The sequence below is a fragment of the Nannospalax galili genome, unplaced genomic scaffold (assembly GCF_000622305.1).
Source record: "Nannospalax galili isolate Female #2095 unplaced genomic scaffold, S.galili_v1.0 scaffold686, whole genome shotgun sequence".
NCBI classification, from domain to species: Eukaryota; Metazoa; Chordata; class Mammalia; order Rodentia; family Spalacidae; genus Nannospalax; species Nannospalax galili.
This window is the reverse complement of record NW_008355472.1, coordinates 753,857-774,000: the sequence shown is the minus strand read 5'-3', so window position 1 is coordinate 774,000 and position 20,144 is coordinate 753,857. Positions and strand designations below refer to the sequence as shown.

The 20,144-nt window shown below is 39.1% G+C and overlaps 1 protein-coding gene across 2 annotated transcripts in view; it reads right to left on the bottom strand.

Moving 5' to 3' along the window:
* Rab6a (RAB6A, member RAS oncogene family) overlaps positions 1 to 20,144 on the bottom strand; it is a 70,235-nt gene that overhangs the window by 14,268 nt on the left and 35,823 nt on the right. The window contains exons 3-6 of one of the 2 annotated variants that reach the window (XM_017803067.2): positions 17,680 to 17,733; positions 15,369 to 15,474; positions 13,466 to 13,577; positions 3,396 to 3,489 (exon numbers count right to left, since the gene is read on the bottom strand). In XM_017803067.2, coding sequence (XP_017658556.1) covers positions 3,396 to 3,489; positions 13,466 to 13,577; positions 15,369 to 15,474; positions 17,680 to 17,733 — 366 coding nt within the window. Of the gene's footprint in view, positions 1 to 3,395; positions 3,490 to 13,432; positions 13,578 to 15,368; positions 15,475 to 17,679; positions 17,734 to 20,144 lie in introns of both variants that reach the window. The other variant, XM_008852717.3, reaches the window with a different exon arrangement.

The window sequence follows — 20,144 nt, the reverse complement described above, 5'->3', positions numbered from 1 at the left end:
CCTCAATGGATGGACTTGTACCGGGGTCCATTTGGGGACAGTGACTTGACACATTGGGCCTTAATGACAGAGTACATGGGTTCCAGTACAGGGGCTATGGGAGGGTGCCGGTGGGGATGGGAGTATAGAGATGATTGTTTGAGATATTTTGTATAAAATACACAAAAAAATTCAATAAAAAAAGTTACAAAAAGAATTAAAAGGCAGCTCTGTTCCAAAATCTGTCATAGTAATTTACATTACATGATGTCTTATGGATGAGACTGGTGTCTAAACACAAAATTCATTCTGCTGTAAATGCTCCTTTTACACAAAGCCATCAAGGTAATTTAATATTTTTAGTATGGCTATATTTTGACTGAATTATGTCAGGTGTAGAATTTTCACTTACGGCTTCAAACAAGTGATTAAAACATTTACATTTGAGAGCATTTCAGATTAGGACATTGTGTATGCATGTCTGTGTGTGAGTAAAAGCACAATGGAGCTGGAGTCACAGGGCAGCTTGATGGCTAGTATGGACTCTGAAACCAAACTCAGGACCTCTACAAGAGCAATATGCATTTTTAACTTCTGAGCCATCTCTCCAGCACCCCTTCCTTCTAAGATTTTCTTTTTATTTATGTATGTGTGTATATGTGCATGTGTGCCCTTGGAGGCCAGAAGAGAGCAATGGATTCTGTGAAACTGGAGCTATAGGTGGTGGCTGTGAGCTGTCCTATGTGGGTGGGTGCTGGTAACCAAACTTGGGTCCTTTGTAAGAATAGCAAGCACGATTAAATACTGAGCTATCTCTCCAGTCCTGAGGTCCTACAACTTATATTTTGATAAAGTCATTGAAAACTTCTGTGTGGGCCAGCAAGATGGGAAAAGGTGCTTGCTCTCAAACCTGAAGGCCTGAGTTCAATCCCTAGGCCCTACATCATGGAAGGAGAGAGAATTATCTCTTGCAGGTTCTCCTCTGGCCTCTACAGTGCACACCCACACACCTCCCCTAATACATAAATAAATGTAGTAATAAAAAAATTGAAAAAATAAAAATAAAAATCTGAGCCCGGCATGGTGGTGCATGCCTTTAATCCCAGCAGAGGCAGGTGGATCTCTGTGAGTTCAAAATCAACCTGGTCTACATAGTGAGTTCAGGCCAGCTGGGGCTATAGGGAGACCATGTCTCAAAAAAAACACCAAAAATAAGTTCACGGCCTTGTCTGGGGTACAGATCAAGTTAAAGACCAGCCTGGGCAACTAAGCAAAATCTTGTCTGTGATTAGTTTTAATTGTCAATCTCACACAATCTAGAATTAAGGAGGTATATAGTTCAAGGGTAGAGTGTTTATCTAGTATATGTAAGATTCTAGGTTAAATTTCCAGTATGGGGAGAGAAATGGGATTCTGTGCTTAGAAAATACTAAATGAGGGGCTGGACAGATGGCTCACTGGTTAAAAACACTGGCTGTTCTTGCAGAAGACCCGGGTTCGAATCCCAGCACCCACATGGCAGCTAACAACTGTCCATTAACTCCAGTTCCAGGGGATCCAACAGCCTCTTCTGTCCTCAGGGGGCACTGCACCACACAGGTGCACTTACCTACATGCAAGCAATACATGCATACACATAAAATAAAAATATAATAAATGAATGATATATCTTATTTTCTTACCACTCTAGAAGTTAACCTAAATTTAGAGGTAATTAAACATCATGGGGGCTAGAGAGCACTGGCTGCTCTTGAAGAGAACCTGGGTCTGGTTCCCAGCACCCAAATGGCAGCTAACAACATCCCTAACTCCAGTTCCAGGGAATCTGATGCCCTCTTCTAACATCCACTGGCATTGTATGACAGGGGTGCACTTACATACATGTAGATAATACACTCATAAACACAAGATAAAAAAAACTAAAAAAAAAAATTTTTTTTGAGTGGGGGGGGTCTTTTTGAGACAGGGTCTCTCTGTAGCCCCAGCTGGCCTGGAACTCACTTTGTAGATCAGGCTGGCTTTGAACTCACAGAGATCCACCTGCCTCTGCCTCCCGAGTGCTGGGATTAAAGACGTGCACCACCACGCACAACTCAAAAAATAATAAAAAATTTAAAAAAAAAATCATTAAGATACTATCCCCCAGTAGTGTTCTCAATGTTATCTAATTTTAGAGCTTCTAAACCTATAAATGTCTACTCTGGAAGAGGACTAGGAGAGTCATGGCAATATCTTCTTTAGACATTAACTCAGAAAAAGATATCCTTGCAGCAGGACAAAATATTGAACTGTCTACAGCTTTTACAGTCATGGCAATATCTTCTTTAGACATTAACTCAGAAAAAGATATCCTTGCAGCAGGACAAAATATTGAACTGTCTGCAGCTTTTACAGGTTCAGCTACTTGTCACTAAATGGCCACATATTGCTAGGTGCTGGGAATATGTAAATTTGATGTGACAGATTTTCAAAATATTGTCATAAGTTATATAACAGTGGCGACACAGGGTAGGGTCTGTGAAAACAGAAAAGAAAGTCATTTATCAGAGCCAGTAAAGGAGGATGGTTATCACTTTCAATTCAAAAAAATAGGTATTGTGGTGGCTCAAGCCTATAATCTCAGCACTTGGGAGGCCTACAGAGTGAGACACTATCTCAAAATAAGAAAAATTAAAAAAAAAAAAAAAAAAGAAAAAGAAAAGAAAAGAAAACAGAAAATACTGTCTGTAAGTTCAATGTGAGACCATGCCTCTATGTGACTTCGGCCAGTTGAGGTTTTGGCTGACCTACCTTATAGAAAACAGCTTGGTAATATGAGGTCTTATAAACTCCCTCTTGCCAAAAGAAAAATATAAAAATAAAAAACCCTTTTGTAAACAGTTTTAACCACCAGCAGTTTATAAAGAATGAAGTCATCAGAATGTACTTTTATAGTAAACAAATTTATTTTCATTTACGATAGTCTTGACTATCCAACTCTGAAAAAACAAAAAAACAGAAAACGACACGGGGATGTAGCAAGAGTATGGGATGTTTAAAGCTTTATAATCATAAATTTTACAATCATAGTGACATGGCTTTCCTGTGTATAATATGAACAATTTGGTCAAAACTTTCTCTTTTTCTAAAAATTATGCCACAGTTTTCTCACTTTGAAATACATTTCTAGTTCATGAGGCCAGTTGTTGTTAACTGGAAGAAACTCTTACATTAGAGAATAGCTTGCTCACAATTATCTCATATTCTCTCTCTCTCTCTCTCTCTCTCTCTCTCTCGTCTTTTTGAGACCTGGAACTCACAGAGATCCACCTGCCTCTGCCTCCAGAGTGCTGGGAATAAAGTCGTGCACCACCATGCCTGGCTATTTCATGTTTTCTTAATTTACTGTCATCAACTCATAATCAAAGAACACTTACCTGCTTTACATTGTATCCTGCTTTTGCACTGGTTTCAATAAACATAACATTCAGCTCTTTGGCTTTCCTCTCTCCCTCCTCAATTGATACTTGCCTGTTGAAAAATTTTAAAAAGACAAATTCTTATTTTTCAAGATGGGACTGTAAAGACTGTAAACAAAATTCTACGGGCACTGCTTACATAAATAGCATTAGCTTCAAACTTCAACAGTCTGCAGCACTCAAGAGCAGTATACATCTTGTGTGAATGTTACGCTTAATCCCCTCCCTCCCCACCCCCTGCCATACTAGGGATTGAACCTAGAGCCTTACACATGCTACCAATGAGCATACCCACATTCACCCCCCAACATACATCTTAATGAAAAAATTTATAATTTATTTTTCCTCTTTGTATATATAAGTGTTTTGCCTACACATACGTTCAGTGCACTACATGCATACAATGCCCTTGGTGGCCAGAAGAGGGCACTGATTTCATGGAACTGGAGCTATGGACAGTTGTTAGCCACCATGTGGATGTTGGGAACAAAATCTGAGTCCTCTCCAAGAGCAGGAAGTGTTTTTAACTGCTGAGTCATCTCTCCAGCGCCATGAAATTAAAAATAAAATATTTTATTATATTATATTTTAGTTTTAATTTTATGTGTATGAATATATTGCCTGCATGTATGTAAGTGCACCCATGTGCAATGCACATGGAGGTCAGAAGAGGATGTTGAATCCCCTGGAACTGGAGTTACAGATGGCTGTTAGCTGCTGTATGGGTGTTGGGAATCTAAGCCAGGTCCTCTGCAAAAGCAGTCAGTGCTCTTAACCACTGAGCCATCTCTCCAGTACCCCATACCTGGCTTTTTATGTGGGTGCTGGGGATCTGAATTCAGGTCCTTAACAGCAACCATTCTTATCCATCAAGCCATTTTCCTAGCCCTACAAAATCTTTTACAGGTATATTTTACTAATTTGCCTTTAGTTGGCTGACCTCATTGTCTGTTTCTGTTTTGAGACAGGGTCTCTCATATATCCCAGCCTGGCCTACAACTTGCTAGCCCAACTTCTGATTCTCCTGCTTCTACCTCTCAAATGCTGGGATTACAGGCAAGAACTACCATATCTGGTTTTAAGCAGTGTTGGGGATCAAACCCAGAGTCTTATGCATACTAGGCAAGCACTGTTATCAACAAAGTACATTCCTACCCTCGATCTATTTACTAAAAAAGTAAAAATAAAAATGACCTCTTTTTACATCTATTGTTATTTATACACACACACACACACATATATATACATATATACTCATATCTATATGGATATATGGGGGGGCATACTTGTGTCATGGCATACAGGTGGGGGAATCAGAGGACAATTTGTGCAAGTTGGTTTTCTCTTTCCATCATGTGGATCCTGGGGATCTAAGTCAGATCATGAGGTGCTTAGAGATAAGCACCTTTACCCACTGAGCTATCTCACAAGTCCTTCTAATTTAAAGAAGTTTGTGAGTGGGCTGGATGTTGTGGCTTATACCTATAATCCCAACAGCAGGAATGAGGCAGGGATATCTTAAATTCAAAGCCAGCCTGGGCTTATGAGACCTGGTCACAAACAAACCAACGAAAACAATCAAAATCTTAGGGGCTGGGGTATGGTTCAGTAGCAGATTATGTCTAACACACGCACTGTCCTAGGGCCATTGTGGCATTAAGAAACAGAAACAAAAGCCACCCACAAAACCAAACCTGAACAGCCTGCTTTTCCTCCCTTAATATTAAATCATAAAGGAGGCCAGAGAGATGGTTCAGTGGTTAAGAGCCCAGCACCCATGTGGCAGCTCACAACCACCTATGATTCACTCTACATTTAACATCTTTTGGCCTCCAAAAGATCTGCACAGAAAAACAGGTGTGCTGGCACACACGCACATACACAAATAAAACGTAAGTGTTTAGACTTGTGATTCTAAACTTTTTGGAAGAAGTATCTTTATGTCAATTTGTTCCTATAATTTATGTAACTTCATTAATTGTTAGAAATATAAATTGCTTTAAAATCTTATTCTCCTGTGAAATATATCTGATGCTGGGCGTGGTGGCACACGCCATTAATCCCAGGACTTGGGAGGCAGAGACAGGCGGATCTTGTGAGTTCAAGGCCAGCCTGGTCTACATAGTGAGTTCCAGGACAGCCAGGGCTACAGGTAGACCCTGTCTCAAAAAGACGGGGAAAAAAAAAAAAATCACTGTCTGGGTTCAAGTTCATCTTTTATTGCTTAGATGACTGCCTTGTTAGCCTCCTCACTGATCTCACATCTATCATTTCTCCTTTATTTTCAACAGAGCTAACAGTAATCCACTGAAAATTACTCCTCTAGGAATGGCGAGATGGTTCAGTGGGTGAAGGTGCTTGCCACCAAGACAACCTGAGTTTGATCCTTGGGACCCACATGGTAGACTCTCACACACTGTCCTCTTGACCTCCACATAAGGCCCTGGTACCCACCAACCCATAAAAAATAATAAAAGCCTTTTAGGGGAGGTGGATTACTCATCTACTCAAATCCTCTAATCTCATGCCTACAATATGCAAATGCACCCATAGTGCAATGCCTGGGGAGGACAGAAGGGGTCAGATCCCCTGGAACTGGAGTTACAGATGGCTGTTAGCCAATATGGGGATGCGGGGAACTGAATCTGGGTCCTCTGCAAGAGCAGTCAGTGCTCTTAATCAGCAAACCATCTCTCCAGCCCCATAAATAACTTTTTTTTTGCTTTATTTTCATTTTATGTGTATGTGTACATTGTGTGCACGTATGCAAGTTGCAACCATGTTGTGTAATTCTAGCGGGGAACAGAAGAGGGCGTCAGATCCCCTGGAACTGGAGTTACAGTTGTTAGCTGCCATGTGGGTGCTGGGATTCAAACCCAAGTCTGCTGTAAGAACAGTCAGTGCTCTTAACCGCTAAGAAGCCATCTCTCCAGTCCTCCATTTTATTTTTTTTAACCTTGTTGGCTACTATTCTTTCCATTATTATTATTATATTTTTTTTAAAGATAGGAAGGAGTTCATGTAGCCCAAGGTATCCTCAAACTCACTGAGGTCACAGGCATGTGCCACCAACCCCAATTTACGTGGTACTGGGGATTGACCCAGAGCTTTGTGCTCTCTAGGCAAGCCCTCTATCAACTAAACTACATCTCAGCACCATTATCATTTTTAAAAATTCAGATTATCTACCTCCTTACTGTTTCCTAAGTGGATTCCCACAGCAAGGATTTTTTTTCATTTTTGCCTAGAATTTGTTTGCTGAAGTTACAGTTAATTCGTCCCACTACATTGTTGACTCCTTTACATTTTCACTCAAAAAGATGAGTAGCTGGGTAGGTCCGTGTAAAGGTCAAAGAAGTGAGTACCTAAATTTGTCCTCTGACCTCTATACGCGTGCATGCGCGCACACACGCACGCACGCACGCACACATACACACACAACAATAAAAAAAAAAAAACCACTTTAAAGTCATCAGTCACTTTTTTTTTGGTCTGAGACAGGGTCTCCCTGTAGCCCCAGCTGGCCTGGAGCTCACTATGTAGACCAGGCTGGCCTTGAACTCACAGAGATCCACCTGCCTCTGCCTCCCAAGTGCTGGGACTACAGGTGTGCACCACCACGCCCAGCTGAATTTTAAATTTTTTTACATGTATTTATTTGGGGGGGGGGCAGGCACATCTCATGGTGCACACACAGAGGTCAGAGGACAACTTGTGGAAATCGGTTCTCTCCTTTCATTATGTAGGTTACTCGGGCTGGGCAGAAAATGCCTTTAACCCACTGATCCATCTTGTGGCCCCAGTCCCTTGTTTTTTAAGGATGAGGCCTGGCTATGATACTTAGGCCAGTCCTAAACTCATCACCCTCCTGCTTTGGCTTCTCAAACAGCTGGAATTATAGGAATGTGCTACTGTTCCCAGCTTAATGACTTACTGTCTAGGTCACTCTCTAGGATAAATGCTTCTTTTTTTGAGGGGGGTCTTTTTTGAGATAGGGTCTCCCAGTAGCCCCAGCTGTCCTGGAACTCACTATGTAGACCAGGCTGGCCTTGAACTCACAGAGATCCACCTGCCTCTGCCTCCCAAGTGCTGGGATTAAAGGCGTGCCCCATCACACCCAGCCTGATAAATGCTTCTTGAAGAAGTCTCACCCCCACCCCATGTTTAATAAAGAAGGAAGAAGGTGGCAAGGATACTAACAAGAACTTCCTGTTAAGACTAAACTATCTTTAAAATACATTGAGTCTCATGTAGGCCAGGTTGGCCTCAAGCTCACTATGTAGCCAGGACCGACTTTGAACTGCTGATCTTCCTGTCTGAACTTACCAAGTACAAGGATTATAGGTATGTGCCACTATGCCCAGCCAAGAGCTGTCTTTTTTATGAACTACTTTATGGAATAATAGCAGCATCTGAGTAGTACTTAACTAAATACCTTAAAATTTATTTAGTTATTATTATTGTATATATAAGGCATGTGTGGGCATGCCCATGCTACAGTGTATATCTGGAAGTCAGAGGACAACTCTGTGAAACTGGTTTTCTCCTTTTACCTTTATATGGCTTTGGAGGACCAAACCCAAGGCACCAGGATTGTACAAGTTCTTTATGTGCTGAACCAGCTTGCTATTCCAATAAATACTTCTCTAATTTTAAGTGGAAGAGTGTTCTACATCCATGTATGTATGTGTACCACACACATGCCTGGTGCCCAAGAGGCCAGAAGAGGGCATAAGATCCATTGGAACTGAGTTACAGGAGGGTATTAAGCTACCATGTGAGTGCTAGGGACCAAATTTGAATCCTCTGTAAGAGCAGCTTATGTCTCTGAGCCATCTCTCCAGCCTTCTTTCCTGGTTTTAAAATCCTGAGTATATTCACTAGGGTAATTCTAAGTTCTCCCAATAAAATTTTTTTTTCTGTGTATGAGTGTATTGCCTGCATGTGTGTAAGTGTACCCATGTCGTGCAATGCTCACAAAGGTCAAAAGAAGGTGAGGAATCCCTTGGAACTGGAGTTACAGACAGTTGTTAGCCATCCTATGGGTACTGGGAATCAAACCCCGGTCCTCTGGAAGAGCAGCCAGTGCTCTTAACTGCTAACTCATCTCTCCAGCCACCATTATACTTTAAGATTAGGTATAGTAGTAGTCCAACTGTAGTTTCGCTGCATCAGAATCATGTAGAAAAATTCTTCTTTTTTGAGACAGGATCTTTCTATACTGCTCTAGCTGGTTTGAAACTTGTACAATAGGCTAGTCTAGCTTTATGACTATTAGACCAGGCTGGCCTCGAATTCACAAAGATCCGCCTGCCTCTGCTTCCCAAGTGCGGTGATTAAAGGCGTGCACCACCATGCCCGGCTAGTGTTGTTTTAATTTTATTGTTTTTATTTTATGTTTATGAGTGTATTGTTTGCATGTATGAAAGTGCACTCATACCATGTAATGCCCATGGAGGTCAGAAGAGGGTGTCAGATCCCCCTGGAAAAGCAGCCAGTGCTCTTAATTGCCGAGTCATCTTTCTTGCCTTTGTTATTTGTTTTTTGAGGCAAGATCTTGCTATATAGCCTTTGTTAGCCTGGAACTCCCTATATAGATCAGTCTGACCTCAAATTTCTGGTTGATCCTCCTGCTTTTGCTTGCAAAGTGCTTGGTGTACAGGCATGTGCCACCATATATGGCTAGCAAGATTCTTTTGTAAAATATTTTATTAATTGCTGGGCATGGTGGTGCACGCCTTTAATCCCAGCACTTGGGAGGCAGAGGCAGGAGGATCTCTGAGTTCAAGGCCAGCCTGGTCTACATAGTGAGTTCCAGGAAAGCTGGGGATACAGGGAAACCCTATCTCAAAAAGACCAAAAAAAAAAAAAAATTATTTTTTTCTGTATGAATGTATTGACTGCATGTGTATAAGTTTGTATACCCATGTTGTGCAGTGCCTGTGGAGGACATTGGATACCCCTAGAACTAGAGTTATAGACTATTGTTAGCTGACATGTGGGTGCTGATAATTTACCTAGTGTTAACTGCTGAGCCACCTCTCAAGCCCCAAGCAAGACTATTTACAACATGTATTTAAGGACCCCATTATATCTAGAAGTAGGCCCAAAATTTTTAAAAATTAACTAGAGGATACAACTCAGTTGTAGACTACTTGCTTGGCAATCACAAGGCCTTGGGAATCAATCTCTAGCAAAAAAAAATAAAATACACACACACCAAATAAAATAAAGCCATAATCCTTTACAACAGCTAGCTTTATAAATGTATTTAATAAGCTATGTTTACCAAGTGACTATTGGAAATGTCTGGGATCACTACATGTAGGGGACAACTAGGCAACTAGGAGTCCTATAGAGACACTGAAACAAATTCTAGACTTCCTTCAAGTCTTAAAAATTCTTGATGGCAGACATAATCCCTTAAAAAAAAAATCAGCCATGCCCAATGGCACACACCTTTAGTCTCATGAGTTCATAGGCACAGGCAGGTGAATCTCTATGAGTTCAAGGCCAACCTGGTCTACACAGGGAGTTCCAGCTAGAGCTATAGGGAGACCCTGATTCAAAAAGTCCAGCGTGGGGGAAGAATCAATGAATAATAAAATCCTCCAAAATCAGACTCCTTTCCTGAATCTAACTCTGGTTAAGCTTCACGCTTGTTTTTTTTTTTTTAATCTATGTTGGTTAGTTTTTATTGTCAACTTGACATAACTTTAAGGGTCCCAAGGGACCCTCAACTGAAGAACTGCTTTGATCAGAACGGCCTGTGACCATGTCTGTAAGAGAGTGAGGATTGATGTGGGAGGGCCCTGCCCACTGTGGGCAGCACCATCCCTAGGCAGGAGGGTCTAGGCTGTATAAGAAAGCTAATTGAGCATGAGCCAGAAAGCAGTATTCCTCCATGGTTCCTATTACAGGTTCCTGTCTTCACTTTCTTCAATTATGGGTTGTGACTGTGAAGTATAAAATGAAGATGAAATAAACTTGTTCTTCTCCAAGTTGCATTCGGTCGTGGTGTTTATCACAGCAACAGAAAGCAAACTAATACAGTATCTTAGGCTGTCCTGGAACTCATAATCCTCCTGCCTCAGCCTCTGAAGTGCTATATTACAGGCACATGCTGCCAACACTAGCTTCTACCATCTTTTCTTTAATAGAAAAAAAAGATATAATACACACACACACACAAACCAACTAAACTTCATGTGTTAAGACATACTCCTCTCATTTTTTCCAATGGATATAAAGTATTTTTGCTTATAAAGTAGCATCTAACTTCTTATATTTTAAAAATTTAGTACTAAAGTAATATTGCAAAAATTCTTTTATAGAATCTTTTATGTGCATATTTGAATGTGTGTATGTGCATTTGTGTGAGTGCAGGGTGCAGTGTGTGGAGATGAGAGGAAAACTTTGGATGTTGGTCCTCACCTCCATCTTGTTTGAGACAGGCTCCTGTTCACTGCTGCACATGCTAAGCTAGCCAGCCTTCTAGCTTCTGAAACTCATGACCCTCCTGCCTCAGTCAATACAAATTTTCAATTATGATGTCAGCATCTCCCCCAAAATTGTGTATTCAGCTATTTTCAATGTGTAAGTTTTTCTTTATTCAAATCTTGTCAAAACTGTGCACTATCAATCTTGTAAATCATCATCAAAATCACAGCATATAATCTTTATGTACAGAAACTTACCAATCTTTCTCTTTACAGTTAAATGACATGTCTGTGAAGGCCACTCTCTACCAAGACATTTTAATTTATTTTTTGTAAGTTCTTTTTAAAAATATTTTATTTGGGGCTAGAGAGATGGCTCAGTGGTTAAGAACACTGGTTGTTCTTGCAGAAGACCTGGGTTCGAATCCCAGCACCCACGTGGCAGCTAACAACTGTCAGTAACTCCAGTCCCAGGGGATCCGACACCCTTTTCTGACCTCTGAGGGCACCGCACAACACAGGTGCACTTACCTACATGCAGGCAATACACACGTACACATAAAACAAAAATAATAAAAATTTTTAAAAATCTAAATCGCTGAGCCATCTCTCCAGTCCCTTAGTATTTTTTAAAAAACATTTTAACCATTACTCGTTTAGAACTTATTTTAGTAGACTAAAGGAGTTCTAGTTTCGGGGATATAGCTCAGGTGGTAGAGTGTGCCCTAGCATGCATGAAGCCCTGCAACCTCTAGTATTGCATAACCTAGGTGTGATAGTGCAGTAGGTAGAGGTAGAAGATCAGAAATTCAGGTCATTCTCAGCTACATATCGAGTTGAAGGTCTACCTGGGATGCATGAAAGCCTGGCCGGGGGTGGGGGTGGGGGTATATGAATAAAAATAGATGTTTTTAAAGCACCCACTTTAGGGGCTAAAGAGATGGTTCAGTGGTTAAGAGCACCAACTGTTCTTGCAAAAGACCTGGATATAGCCGGGCGTGGTGGCGCACGCCTTTAATCCCAGCACTCGGGAGGTGGAGGCAGGCGGATATCTGTGAGTTCAAGGCCAGCCTGGTCTACATAGTGAGTTCCAGGACAGCTGGGACTACAGGGAGACCCTGTCTCAAAAAAAGACAAAAATAATAATAATACAGCAACATTAAAAAAAAAAAAAAAAAAAAAAAAGACCTGGATATAAATCCTAGCACTAACATGACAGCTGAAATAACTCCAGTTCCAGGGGACCCCAACACCTTCTTCTGACCTCCTCGGGCATTATAGGACATGGCTGCACTTACATACATGCAACACTCATACACATTAAAAAAAAATAATTAAAAAAAATCCACTTTAGAAGACTGGCAATAAAGCAAAACAATTTCAGATATGCAATTTTCCTATATAAAATGGAAGTATCTATGAACTCTACTGAAGTGACCTTAACAATGTAATCTTCAAAATTTCATGCTGAAGATTAATGAAAGTTTGTATGGTAGTAATTCACATGCAAATATTTTTTATAAAGATGAAATTAAATTTGGAATATATTTTTAAATTAAGAAAGATTACTTTTGCAATTCTACTACCAATTCTATTTGTCCAAGTGGGCAAAAGTAGACTTAACATCTTTGTAAGTCTTTAGATTTTGTTGCAACATTTTAGTTCATAGCACAAGTTCATTACCTCAATCTCAATGTCCACCATATGAATAAACAAATAATAAATAATAAAAGCTCCTTCTAATTAAATACTATGGTCAAAGACTGAAGTAGATAGAATAATATGTAGAAGACTAGTTAAGAATGCTGAAAGCAAGCTGGGCATGGTGGCACATGCCTGTAGTCCCAGCACTTGGGAGGCAGAGGCAGGCGGATCTCTGTGAGTTCAAGGCCAGCCTGGTCTACATAGTGAGTTCTAGGACAGCTGGGGCTACAGGGAGACCCTGTCTCAAAAAGACCCCCCCCCCCAAAAAAAAAGAATGCTGAAAGCAGATTATTCACACCATGGACTGTACAGTGAATGTTAACACACTTTGTACCTTGTGACTTGAATATGGTTTTGCTCATTTAACTAAGGGATCACAATCAAGCTATTCATATCCTGTTGAACTACACAGTCTGGCTCAACCACATAATTTAAAAAAAACCACAAGCACACAAAGACCACATCACTGAATTATAATAAGTGTTTATAAGACGAGTACAAGAAGTATGTGCATTTAATCATTATGAATATGTTTTAAAGACTTACTTAAAAATTGTTTGCTCTTTAACAAATCATTGTCCCCACTTATGAGTCCTAAAAAATGTAAAATATTTACTAGTCTCACATGTAACAATTCTGTAAACGAGCTGTCTATGGGCTTCCACAAAATAAAACTCATTTCCCCTTAAAGAATTGAATTTAATGTTTATACTTTATTTCAGAGTATCTCCATAAAGAAAAGGGGGGTATAAACTGAAGGATGAAACATGTCTCCTTTCAAAACAAGTTTTAGTAAACAAATTAACATGCTGCTTAACATAGAAACAAAGCATTCACACAGTTACTTCATACCTCTTATCAGCAAGATCTGTTTTATTTCCATACCTCTTATCAGCAAGATCTGTTTTATTTCCTACTAACATGATGATAACATCACTTCCTCTTTCTGTTCTGACATCATCGATCCATTTTGTAGTTTGCTGGAATGAGTTTACATCTGGTATAGAGAATGGACAGAGGGATTAGTGTTACTGAAAATGCGTCTGCTAGCTAAAGAAACCAATCCCCACAAATACCCGAAGTTGGAAAGTTGGAAGGGAGGCAGCACATTAAGAACCCACTTTTAATGTGCCTACAACATAACTCCATTTTATCTGTTTATCTGTCAGTGATCTGAGCAAATGTGAAGAATAAAATCCTCAAAGTTCATTTGGGAGGAAAGCTTTCTGACAACAACCAAACCAGTACAATGCACTATATAATTAAAAAAATACCAAACTCTTTGAAATATAAGGACAGCTACAGCAGATAATATGGTGTTACATTGCCACAATGCTTTTTTTGATCACTTATACTCATACCAAACATGACAAAGAAAGCATTTTCAAAAGTATGTCAGCCAGGAAGTCCCAAGACATTCAGAAAATTTGTAAAGCCTTTAAATAGCTTTCAACACCTCTGTGCTTGTGTTACTTACTCAGTTTGTGATCACTTTAACCTTATTTTTTCCAATCCTTTCTTCTTTCATAAAACCTTCAGTTTATAGTTTGATGTACCAGAATCACTTTAGCTAAATTCAACCTTTTTAGTATTGGATTCTATGTAGAGTATGTCAACTTTTTTCCCCAGTAGCTAAAAAAAGCAATTTACTAATATTTTAACCACATATGTAGAATTTTAAAAGAAAAATATTATCAGCTTCTCTTGCTTTGGTTAAAGTAAGCACAAACATTTTAAAGCTACAAAATTGGTCAATCCATTATAATGAGTATTGTTTTAAACAAGTAGCAACCCAAAGTAAAGCTGCAAAAGAACACTGCATACAGCACATATCCCAAAAAGGTAAAAATGAAAAAGAAATCTCTGAATGCGATCTTCTAATTTTGTCAATGCAATTTTTTTTTAGTAACTATGACCTCTGACTGAGCAAACACACAAAAATTTCTAACATTATGACTAGTTCAAATCAATAGCCTATATATGATATTTTAAAAGAAGTCTAAGATGCTGTATATATAACCTTGGTTCTCTTATAAATTACAGATCAGTCTATGGAACAATATTAAACACTGCGTTTAATTTACAAAGATTAATTTTAATCAGAGAGTAGACATGAATGCTCCATAGAAAATTTACAGTACTTAAAAGCCAAAGGTACTCAGGTTTTAGGGAAAATAAAAAGACTACTGTTTCATTTCCCATTTAAAATCTTTTCTCGGAGAGAAATGAAAATGGGATTTGTTAGCAACAAAGTAAATCAGTCACAGAATCCATATATTCCAACAAAAATGATTAACAGAAAAGCACACATAATGTTTCTCTGTATTTTCCTCTACTGAGAGAGAATAACTTGAAGGGAAAGCAGAGACAAAACTACCTGGCAGCTTTTCAAAGCCTCAACAGAAGCCATGTAGAATTTGGAAAACCTGGCAAGAGACTTCAGTACATATTATTTAGAGGAATCTGAGGTCAAACTAATGAATAATATTCCTTCAACTGTAATTATTGGATAGTTTAGGGATAACAGGACACTAAGAACGACTTGGAAAGGATTCATTGGACCCAAAAGACAATTTTTAGATGTGAACACCCTGGCAAACTAGACATAAAACATATGGGTACAAACATGGAGGCAAGTATTTCTGACTTGGCTAGGCTGTGATATGGTTTGCTATGATAAAACTTATTTTTACATGCCAATAAGGGAAACAAGCACAAGACAAGAACATGCATGCAGCTAAGCTAAAGGTTGACAGAAGATTAGAAATGCATAATTCCCCCCACTCACTTGTGATATCATAAACAACAACTGCCACAGTGGAGTCACGAATGTAGCTAGGAATCAAGCTCCTGAACCGCTCTTGACCTGCTGTGTCCCATAATTGCAATCGTACCTAACAACAAAATCAGTCAAACAAGCAAGAAAAGTAAGAAAGGTCAACCCATTGCAATATACCTACTTGTGATATCGTAAACTACTACGGCTGCAGCAGAATCTCGGATGTAACTGGGAATGAGGCTACGGAAACGTTCCTGACCCGCAGTATCCCACAGCCCGTTGTGGAGAGTGGAGCATGTCATTCTTACTGTAAAGCACACAGCCTCATGTTGAGCATGGTGCTAGCTGTAGGCATGCCATCTATTTTCTTTACGTGTTGAAGAATTTTAAAGGATATTTCCAAAGGAGTTGATCCGAGGTGTTGCTTCTGTCAAAGGAAGAAAGGTGTCTTTCATTGACAATTATCATTATTAACATCTTTCATACTGTAACAAATGAAAAGTTCAACTGACACCGGGCATGGTGGTACATGCATTTAATCGTAGCACTTGGGAGGCAGAGTGGATCTCTATGAGTTCAAGGCCAGCCTGGTCTACATAGTGAGTTCCAGGACACCTGAGGCTATGTGGGATGGGAAAAAAAAAAAAAAAAAAAAAAAAAAACCAAAACAAAACCAAAAATCCCCCAAAAACTAATACTTAAAGAAAAAAAAAGGAAAGGGGGAAGATGTATGGTAGACAACTCATGTAAGAGGTTTAATGTAGAAGTAAGCAATGAAAATGACACAAAACTCCACTTTGAAAAGGGAGTAAGTAGGTATTACAAATTTGCTTGTTCTGAAAGTACATGACTGAATGCTACTGGGAAGATTTCCCTTTTTTCCTTCCCTGTAACTTTGAATCCCCCTATCTTCTAGATTATAAAAAGACTGAGCATAAAAGAGAACGAAGGTAACGACAGCAAACACCTCAGCTATTAGATAACAGGGTAAAGAGTCCAATCCTTTGAAAGTTTCTCAGAAGCTAAAATGTCTTTCCTGGGTCCGTGACTACTATGCTTATGTTTCTCCTATACATTTCTGGCTAGAACATTGTGGATACTGCACAAAAAAGAAAAAATAAATACCTGCAATCCTATATAAATGTTTCTTCCCCCAATAACCGTATTATCTAAAGATAAGCCTGAAAATAAACATCAAGTTTTCTTACCTATAAAAAAGTTTCCAAGCTTTCAAGTTTTAAGAATTGTTATGTTATATATGAAAACATCCAAAAGAAAAAAAAAAATCACACACTTCAGAAATAAGACAAAGCATTAGACAATGTATTATTTTGTAGTACAGGTCCTGCAATAGTGCATTTAATTTATTCACAGGCTAGGTGATAGGAATTACTTCAAGGAGGAAGAGGTTAGAATACAAAATTTATGCAAAAGGAACATTCAATAGTATAGAAGATAAAAATTCAACAGAAAAATACACATTTTTCTCTATTCAATCACTTTGTTACACATTCTGCTCTGACAAAGAAAGTCTAAGTTCACAAACTGTGATGTTTAAGTGAAATCTTTCTGAATGTTCTAAGAGTGGCATTTGAAAGATCTTTAGCAGCTCTAAATCATTCATAAAAATTCTCTTAATTCTCTTTTAATAAAAAATTATTTGTTGTCGGGGGCTGGAGAGATGGCTCAGCAGTAAAGAGCACTGGCTGCTCTTGCAGAGAACCCAGATTTGGTTTCCACCACCTACATGGCAGCTAACAATTCCAGTTCCAGGGTATCTGGTACCTTCGTCTGATCTCCATGGGCTTTTCATGACATAGGTGCACTTACATATATGTAAGGCAAAACACTTGTACACACAAAATAAGAACAACAACAAAAAAATTGTTGCTGGGCATAGTGGCACACGCCTTGAATCCCAGCAGAGATTCAAGGAGGCAGAGGCAGGTGATCTCTGTGAGTTCAAGGCCGGCCTGGTCTACATAGCAAGTTCCAGGCTAAGTGGGGCAATAGGGAGACCCTGTCTCAAAAAGACCCTCCCCCCCCGCAAATTGTTGTCCTTTTTCCAAATCAAGATGGTAGATTTTCTTTAACAAGCCTACTGACACCTGAACTTTGCAGCACAAACAAAATCTTTCTTTCCTTCAAATCTTACATAGAAATAAATCAGGAGTGCTAAAAACAACTCACTTTGTAATAAATTAACATTGGTGATTTTGCTAAGAGGTACTTCTGATGGTGACAACTACTGATCGTAACTTGACCACAGTTTTCTAACCTGGAGTGTTGCAGAAAATTGTACACTGAAAACATTACTCACTGTTCGATCCTCTAAGTACATTGTCTTTGATAAGAAGTCAATGCCGATTGTTGCCTGTAAAATAAAACAAAACAAAAGTAAGTAATAGTGACTGTGGCCAGCAGTTTAGGATGCAAACAGGATTTATGAATAAGAAGGAAATAATGAACACATAACGACATTAACAGCTAAGTAAAAATGTACATTTTCCATGTTAATAAGCACTTGCTCTATGTTACAACCTGTAGTAAGATCAACTCTCATCTTCGAATTCCTGAAAGGTTACTTACTCTCATTCTTATTTTTCTCGTTTTACAGATAACAAGATAGTAAGAATTTTAGTTTGCATATTTGTACTGAAAGAAATCTTTTCTTGTTTTAAAGATACAGACTCTCTATGTAGCCCTGACCTACAACTCATTATGCAGACAAGGCTGGCCTTAAACTCTTGAGATCAGCCTGCCTCTGCCTCTCAAGCAACCATGCCTAGCTGAAATATTAAAATTACTTGAAATTGAATCTTAGTCTGAATATCTTAATGTTCCCCAATCAAAATGGTAGTATTTTTCCCAACAGCAATTTTATAAAATACTGTTGATGCAAACTTATTCTGCCTAAACTTGCTACATGATGGCTTATCCTGGTATTATAACAGCCACAAGCATGATTCTTCCAATACAAAAGAAGTACAATTTGGTCAAGAAAACAAACATTTCTTTCTATCATTCAATGATAATCAGGTTCCTCCTGTGATCCAAACATGTACGTAAAATACTGTTGGGCTGGATGCTGCTTTTTCACAGGCAGTTCTTACATTTTAAGCCAATTTTCCTAAGTAGGTTGGGTGCTTATCTATCAACCACATTTCTTTGACAGAGGAGTAATCTTGACTCTAGGACTGTATTTATTTCCTTAAAACTAAAAATCACTGCTCATACTTCATTAGCAACTGTAGCAACAAAAATGGAAATCTACTCTACCTGTCAAATTCTATATAACTTCACCCTATCAACAGTATCACCGCTCCTACAGATGTCTGACCTCACAGAAACAAGTCTCAGCATGAAAAAACAAAAAACAAAAAACAACCAGCAGTGGCACCTTCAAGTATTTCTAAAAAAAAATCTCTAATTTCTCCAAGACCTTGAACATAACAAAGTACTTTAAAAATTTTTTATTATTTTTATTTTATGTGTATTCGTGTATTGTCTGCATGTAGGTAAGTGCACCTGTGTCGGGCAATGCCCTCGGAGGGCAGAAGAGGCTGTTGGATCCCCTGCTACTGGAATTATGGACAGTTGTTAGCTGCCATGTGGGTGCTGGGATTCGAACCCAGGTCTTCTGCAAGAACAACCAGTATTCTTAACTGCTGAGCCATCTCTCCAGTCCCAACAAAGTACTTTAAATACACCTAGAGAACGCTATAAAAAAAACAATCTTTAGTTTCTAATTCTTTAGTCTAAGATGCCCTAAATCATTTTTTTTAATACTGTGATCTTTGGTTCTACTCTCAAAGGTTCAAACATATATATCCTCAGGAACTCTCCACAATAACCTCAATACTCATTTTCAGTCTCCAAGACTGGTACTTGTGACTCTTCTGGCTTCAAAGAAACACAGCATTGCATACTGAAAATACTATGCATTAGATCATTGGTGATGCCTGTATTGTAGAGTTGCACAAAATTAGAACATTGGGAATACCCTTAAAGTGGTTCAAAAAAACTAAAACTCCCTTGGTGACCAAACAATTTTTCTCTTCTTAACGTCCTCTTTTTAACAGTGTCTTAAGATGCGGTTAATCTGTTCCTGAAATCTTAGAGAATAAAGAAACACAGCTAGGTGTCACAGTACACACCTATAATCATATCACCCAAGATGCTAAGGCAGGGAGATTGAAAGCTGCAGGCTGTTCTGGGCTACAGAGAAAATCCTGCTTCAAAATATAATTATACACACAGTACATATCCATCAATCATTTGTTTAATTAAAAAGTGACTTTTGCAAGATATGGTGGCCCACATCTCTAGTCCCAGAACAAGTTTGAGGCAAGCCAGAGCTATCTAGCATGTAGCACGGCAAGACCCTACCTCAAAAAACAAAAACAGAAGGCTGAAGAGATGGCTCAGTGGTTAAGAGCACTGTCTGCTCTTGCAAAGGACCCAGATTCAGTTCCTAGCACCCACATGGCGTATAACAAGTGTCCATAACTCCAGTTCCAGAGGATCCAGCACCCTCCTCTGACCTCCTCAGGCACTGCATATGTGTGCACATACATACACACAGGTAATACATTCATACACTAAAAAAACAACAGCAACAAAACCCTCATGTTTAAGAAGTAATCTTATTTCCTTTTATTTTTTTTCTGTTTATGTCTTTTTGAGACAGGGTCTCCCTGTAGCCCCAGCTGTCCTGGAACTCACTATGTAGACCGGGCTGGCCTTGAACTCACAGAGATCCGCCTGCCTCTGCCTCCCGAGCGC